The sequence below is a fragment of the Lupinus angustifolius genome, chromosome LG06 (genome assembly GCF_001865875.1).
Source record: "Lupinus angustifolius cultivar Tanjil chromosome LG06, LupAngTanjil_v1.0, whole genome shotgun sequence".
Taxonomy (NCBI): Eukaryota; Viridiplantae; Streptophyta; class Magnoliopsida; order Fabales; family Fabaceae; genus Lupinus; species Lupinus angustifolius.
In genome coordinates, this window is record NC_032014.1 from 23,485,169 (window position 1) to 23,492,321 (window position 7,153).

The 7,153-nt window shown below is 33.1% G+C and overlaps 1 protein-coding gene across 1 annotated transcript; it reads right to left on the minus strand.

Annotated features, from left to right (window-relative positions):
• On the minus strand, positions 1,659-6,860 carry LOC109350274 (GDP-mannose transporter GONST2-like). The gene is made up of 10 exons (XM_019591479.1): positions 6,640-6,860; positions 5,504-5,682; positions 4,912-5,125; positions 4,388-4,527; positions 4,080-4,209; positions 3,643-3,741; positions 3,337-3,491; positions 3,141-3,257; positions 2,114-2,211; positions 1,659-2,023 (listed from the first exon to the last, which is right to left on the minus strand). Exons 2-10 carry the CDS (start codon positions 5,671-5,673, stop codon positions 1,980-1,982), a joined length of 1,167 nt encoding a protein of 388 aa, XP_019447024.1. The 5' UTR covers positions 5,674-5,682; positions 6,640-6,860; the 3' UTR covers positions 1,659-1,979.

Consider the following 7,153-nt stretch of genomic DNA (forward strand, 5'->3'; position numbering starts at 1 on the left):
TTGTGTGTTTGATTTTTCCCATTTCTTTGCATTTCCTAGATTTCATTGTGAAGTATGTGATCTTCTTAGGTGTTGCATTTCCTAGTTTTTATTTTTATTTTTCTTGCATGACTCACTTTGATGCATATCAGTTAGCATAGCTTTATTTCTTGATTTTGTCTAGGAGTGCAAAAGGTTAAGTGTGGGGTATTTGATGAACAATATATTACACACTATTCATAACCTTAATTTACTATGTTTGATGATTCTTGATGCCTAATTGAATTTGTTTCATATGATTTAGTGTTTTAGACTTTATTGGACTAATATTCCTAAATGGGTTAATTTGTGATTATTTGGTCTAATTAAATCTATTATCATTTTCATATCATATTTGGCACCAACGACATTTTGGACATTATAGAAGTGGAGGATATGTGTTGAAGCAAATATTGTATTTTTAATTTTAGGAATTTTTAATTGTGAATCCGTTTTTTAGTTTTGGGCCTATTGTTTAGGGTCCGTTTTTGATTTTACTCATTTTAGGAGTAGGGAATCCGAATTTCAATTAATTCCCTCATTTTGAAAAACACTTCTCATTTTCGTTTTCCTCTTTTATGGTTTGCTAGGGTTTGCTCTGGATTTTCATTTTTCATTCTTCCTCTTCATTTCGGTTTTGCTTCCATTTTCCATGGAATGCTAAACTTCTAGACTAAATTCATTTGGTAATGTATCACAACTTTTGAGGTTTTATTATTAATGCATTTTCGATTTCTTTACTATTAATTTCTCTTTCATATTTCTGAATCTGGTTTGCTTAATCTCATTGTTTAGAAACTGATTTGTGAGTTTATCTTCATTTAGTTGATTTACTCTCCGGTGCATGAACATTTAGTTTGTGTTAATTTGTTAATGTTTCATGCTTATATTGATTTCGCTTAGTTAAAGACTTATGTTATGAAACTGTGCAAATTAGGAAGATAATGGTTGAAATATGAAATTAATCTTTTGAAACTGATGATTGAGATGTGAACAAACGAACCAAATGGATTTAGATGTTTTATTATATTGCTTACTTACTATTTATGCAACAAAAATCCTTTGTATGTGTATAAGGTATATGAATCTTTGCTTAAAAGATCATCTTTGAAAAATAACCTAGGAATCACTTTCTAATATTACAGTTTTTAATTGTTATATTATCTTCATTGGTACGGACTTGATGAGAGAATTGATATATGTTCTGCTAAACCAAATTATCTCTAGTGAAGACTAGAGGACATTAAATTCCATCAAAGTTGTGTGAGATTTTGAGCATTATCATAGAGTGAGAAACAAATTTTGTAATCCATATTTTAGTAATAGAGATATTTTTAGACTAAATAGTGTGATTTTGTACTTCTCAATTTAAGGAAGTATTCTAGCGTAAAATTCTCGCCATTGTTCTTCCACTTTTACTCTGCTTACTATTACCACAATTGCTCGTTTTGTATCGCACATATCAGGAAAATTGGTTATATTTTTCGAAGAAAATCAGACATTGATGAGGGATACACACCTAAGACAACAAGAACACATGAGTAGCTCAGAAACGAAGTTTTTTTTCCTAGTTTTAGTCAAATGATAATATTACTTCATTAACAGCATCATTTCCAGAAATTAATACGTGCCAACAAAATATTTTAAGAATTATATTCAATATTATAATTCATGTGTCTAAAATGAATATAGCTACATATGAAAAAGTTTTCACCATGTAACCTTGCCAGCTCAACTACCATGCTTCCATGTTTAGATACCATTAAAGCATGATGCTTGATACTCTATAATGAAAATCCCCCTTGCATGTTCACATATAGTTACTCCACCTTTGAGGCTCAGAACTTAATTAAGAGTTGATTTTGCACTGCTCAAAGAAAATTCTACATAATTATGGTTAATAAATACATTAACTTTCACACTTCATTGGTTATTATTAAGAGTTTAAGACTGCTTCTGAATCATGACATCTTGGCTCTTGCAAAGAATACACCAGCAAAGAGACCTGAAAATAGTGTGCATTATAGATAAATGTTTAAATGAATATAACAACCTTATAAAAATATGAAGTGAAACAGTGGTTTTGATGAATTACCAAACAAAATGCTGAATAAATTTGATATACTGAGAGGAACTTTGAACACTAAAATGCCAGCAATGGAAATAGGAATCTTGTTTAGCGAACCTACAAGACTGTAAAGCAGACATAAACATATGAGAGATACTGATGGTGAACAAAAAATTTGGATACCAAGAAAAAAAATGAAGAAAAAAAATCGTCATCTTGTGTAAGTAGGAAAGGGCGACTCAGTGCACAAGGCTCCCATGTTGTAGGGTATGAAGAAGTTAGATGTACGCAGCCTTACCTCCGCAAGCGGAGAGGCTGTAAGTACAACTGAAAATTTATAAAATAAAAATAAGCCAAACTCCCCCATACAGTTTCTGCCCTTTTCCTGTGACTTTTCACAAGGGCAAATGTTGCTCTATAGTATAAACAATACATGATATGCAAGTGTTTCAGAGATGTTAAGCCAACATAAATTCAGGTGTATCTTAAAGTGCATAAATTTAGAAAGTTGGATTTAAAAGTGGTCCACTCAAAGTTTTAAATATAAATCATTGACCAAAAGGATATCATACTAAAGAAAACAACAACAACCAAACCTTTATCCCATTATGTGGAGGTGGATACGTGGGTCGAACGGCACCATAATCCTCAATCATAAATCATGTTAATTGACAAAACACTGCACTCTAAGTCTTTCTTTATTATTATTCCTATGATTTTTCTTGGTCTTCTCTACACATGTCCAAACCATCGAAGGTGCGACTCTACTATTTTCTACAATAGGAGTTATTCCATCTTTCTCTCTAATGCATTAATTTCTAATAATATCTTGTCTACTGTATTCACTCGTCCAACATAACATTCTCATCTCTGCTACGTGAAGTCTATTCTTTTGTTGACATTTTATCAACCAACATTCAGTCTCGTATAACAATATTCATACTACAATGTAAGACAAAAAAACTCTTAATAATTAATAGAACTTTCAACGCTGACAAATTTATCACATTATTTCTAGGCTATGCATATATTGAATTCCAATTCCATAAATTACCTATATGTTGTAGGGCCAGTTTGATGCAAGAACCACATTGAGGTAAAGCTGATGGAAAGTCCAAGCAAACCACTAGCAGTTGCAACAACCCAAAATATTGGCAGTTTAATCACATTGCTGCGAATGAAAACCAAAATAATAGTTAGGATTCAGAAGGCTTAACGGAATTTCACAGCAAAGAAACATATTCACTTACGCGTGTATTACATAATCCCATTCACCGAAAATCAAAATCAAGATGATGGCAAAAGGTAAAGACAATAAGTTGTTCAGTAACACCATTGAAAATTCATTAAGAGATCCAGATTTTGTTGACTTTTTCGCTTCGTCCATGACCCACCGAAGGGTAAGCTAGCAAAAAATTAAGCCATTTTGTCCAAGATCAGATTTACACAATCAGAATTAAGATTTCAACTAAAAAACAAGTTCCACTCTGAGATCATCAATCTCAATATGAAACTGAGAAGACTTCGGAAAGAAAACTTGGACTAAATACTCTTACTGAATAACTTGCAGTAAGAACACAATTGCTAATTTGCCAGCCATAACCAACTGCGTCGAAGGAGAGATCTGTGATACCGCCACTGACAGCAGAGATAATCTGTATCAAGTATTCATTGAAAGCAACAAAACTTCAAAAACATGATACATTAATACTTTGCAGAAGGAGTAACAAGACAATGAGCAAGATAGTAAATAAATTAAATTTTTGAAGCTTCTTTATTCAAAGACAGATAACTTGATTAATAATTAAACTGAGTGGGTTTTATTTTATGAGATTTCTTAGCTGATCAAACAGAACACAACTTTTTGTCCCAATTATTCAAACCACCAATGCAGACCAAAAAGAAGTTTCACAAACACTGCATTACCAAGGATTGAGAAATAAAGTATTATAGTAAAACAAGCACTACATGAGCAAGAAGAATGGGCATTTACCATCAGAAACATCGCAGTCCACACTTTGGAATTCTGACGTTTCCGATATAGATATAATTCGCCAATTGCTGTTATGATATTTGTGACATTCTTGAGAATTGTCACCATTGCAATATTGATATATTTCAAACTGACAAAGGAAAATGCACAAGAATATATTAGTGTCGATAAGAGCAGACTCCCACATCTGTTTCTAGTATTTGAACATATGAACTGGATGACGAAAAGGCGAGCAACTTTATTATTGCGTCGAAGCTCACCCTATTCTTTAAAAGGAAAATGCATACAAAAATTAGTTTATTTCATACCTATACATGCCTGACACAAGCATGCCAATAAAGATCACATTGACTGGGATCCAGACCCTAACTAGCTTCCAGTTGAGCTTTTCTACCGAAATTCTGCCTGAGAGAGCCAACAGAACAACAACTACAGTACTGATAAAGTTCTGCAAAGTCCAAGAAGAAAGTATATTTCACATTAGGGCTGGGATCCTCTCCAGTACTGGAGGGTCCAGTACTGAAATGTGAGGCCCAGATTTAATTTCATCATTTATAATATTTTTTGTTAAAAAATACTTTGAAATCTACACCATTTAAGGTTTTTTAAAACCACATGTCATAATCCTATGTGGTACTGGACCCTCCTGTAATGGAGAGGATCCATTTTCTTCACATTATGGTTGATTTCGATTTCATAATAAGCTTCAGAAAGGGAAGTAGATAAATGAAGCAATGAAACTATCATTCTTAAGAATTATGGTTTGGCTGAAACCTCTTGCCATGACATAGCACTATAATAGAGTAAAATAGAAGGACATGAACTAACTTACCTGATAAAACATCAATGATATTCCTGCATCAAAATTGAAACTTGATAAAACAATTTTGTTCAGCATTATCATGCTGCAAGAAGAAATACAGTAAGCTGTTCCAGCAACAAGAGGTCCAGACTTCTTAGCCGATCCATGCAAATGATGCCTTTCCTCGCCGTTAACATGAAGACTTACATTATCATCAATTGCAGCTTTATTTGCTTTCAGAAATCTGCTTGTACAGGTGAATTGTTTCATACATCACTTAAATATCATACTACCATAATATTAAACAAATAATCATCAATAACATTATAATACTATAAGGTTGAAACCTGCCTCCAGAATTTGAACTAATAACTAAAACAAGTAAAGCATGTTTCTAAGCACATATTGACATCAATTTTACAATATGAAGATTTAAAGCAGGAAGGTAGAAATATATTGGGAAGTGGTCAAATTTATGTCGAATATTTTAGTAACAGAAAAATAAATGAAAGCAGAGAAAAGGAAATACATTGACACATAGAGATAAGACACAAAAATATGTTTCAATGAAAAGGAAAAAAATAGATTTTTCAGAAGAAAAATGTGAAGTTCTGTTTCACACCTCTCATTCAAAGCTCTACGTTCTGCATTTGTGGTGAAGTTGTTAATTGACATCATTCCTTGGTTGTGAATTCTTTCTTGTGATAGCCTTGAAGATATGGTAGTGTTTAACCCTGGATCTTCAGGGTCATGCTGATTATTAACAATGTCTAACTTATAATCTGACGACATATTATTAACCTAGAAGTAGGAAAAATAAGACAAAAGCTACTAGTCAGAAAAGATGGAAAAAAGTACTTTTTAATGCAACAATGATGTTTCTTAAACATCAAAATATGGAAAACTTATGATACTCTTTAAGTTTTTTTTTTAATATTTTTTAAATACAATGTCGCTTGGTGTTATAGGATATCAAACACAGTGTTAGTTAATGTTAATAACAAGATTCCCATTGCAAATGTTACAAAGATCAACAAATTAAACTACTTCCAAATACAATGGTGAGCAAAATTACTTCCATAGTCAATTACTGACAAATTCACAAGAGCTTCAGATTTTTCACTTGAATCATTTATTTTGCTTGGACAAATTTTGGTGCAACAACCTAGCCATCACCTTGACCAGAATTGTGGGAGCAATTATTTGTACCCAAAAACAACAATCAAATCTCTATTGTAGTAATGTGAGATGAGACAGTGAGAGTAACTAAGAATGTCCTAACAAAAAACAATCAAGTTCATGATTTTCCACACGAAAGGTTAGGTATAGCATACTGAAAACCATGTGATGATTTCTACATGCCTATATAATTGTTAGGAACAAGAACCATGATGAAAGGAAAACAAGAATTCAGCAGAAAGGCTCAAAAGGCCAATGCTTGCACCAATTCAACAAGAAATTGTAAAAGGACAGCATACGAGGCTGCCACTTAAAGTGGTACGAGGAGAGTAGATATCCACCGTCTTACACCCCAAGCGAAGAGACTATTTCCAAGATTTGAAATCGTGATCTCATGGTCACTAAGCAACAACCTTACCGTTACGTCAAACTCACCGGCCACCTCATAGCCACTAAGAAACCATGATTAAAAAAAACATACATAACAGCAAATACAGACAAAAAGCTTAAAGCCTAAAACCAACTAGATAAGTGAGATTCTCACTGTTTATGCACCAGAAAAGATAACTGATTCCTCACACAGTCTCCACAGCGTGATCAACCACAAAGATACAAACTTGAACTAAATGGCAAGTACCCATACGAAGATATATTGAGAATAACTCCAAAAACCCTCCTCGGGAATGAAGAGAAAGGTAGAATCACGGCAAATACGCAAGGAAAAGTTCAAGCTTTCTGAAGAACACGCAAAGGTGAAATGGAGAGAGAAATTATATGCAAAAAACTTCAATGCATGTGATATTATTGTGCATGTGATATTATTGTGCATGTGGTATTATTAGTTTTAAAGGTTGCTTTAAATTGAGGTTGCGGTTATTGCAATTATGACCATTGCGGATATTGTAATTTGGATTATGGTCGTTACAGTGTGAATTATTTTGTGCATAAAAAATATTTTTAATATCAATATGGTCTGATGTGACCCATGCCGTTGCGTTGCGGCCTAATGCGATACAATTGCATTGTAGCCCGTTACGGCATTAATTCAATGTGGAGAAGTTCATGATCATGTTGAGAAGGCGAAAATCCAGGT

Bases quoted from the DNA above. Each gene is read 5' to 3' on its own strand.
- LOC109350274 (XM_019591479.1), bottom strand. From the start codon at position 5,673: ATGTCGTCAGATTATAAGTTAGACATTGTTAATAATCAGCATGACCCT. The intron at 4,210-4,387 runs GTATGAAATAAA...TTCCTTTGTCAG, and splicing joins CTTGTGTCAGGCATGTATAG to TTTGAAATATATCAATATTG. The intron at 3,258-3,336 runs GTAAGTGAATAT...TTTCATTCGCAG, and splicing joins TGGGATTATGTAATACACGC to CAATGTGATTAAACTGCCAA.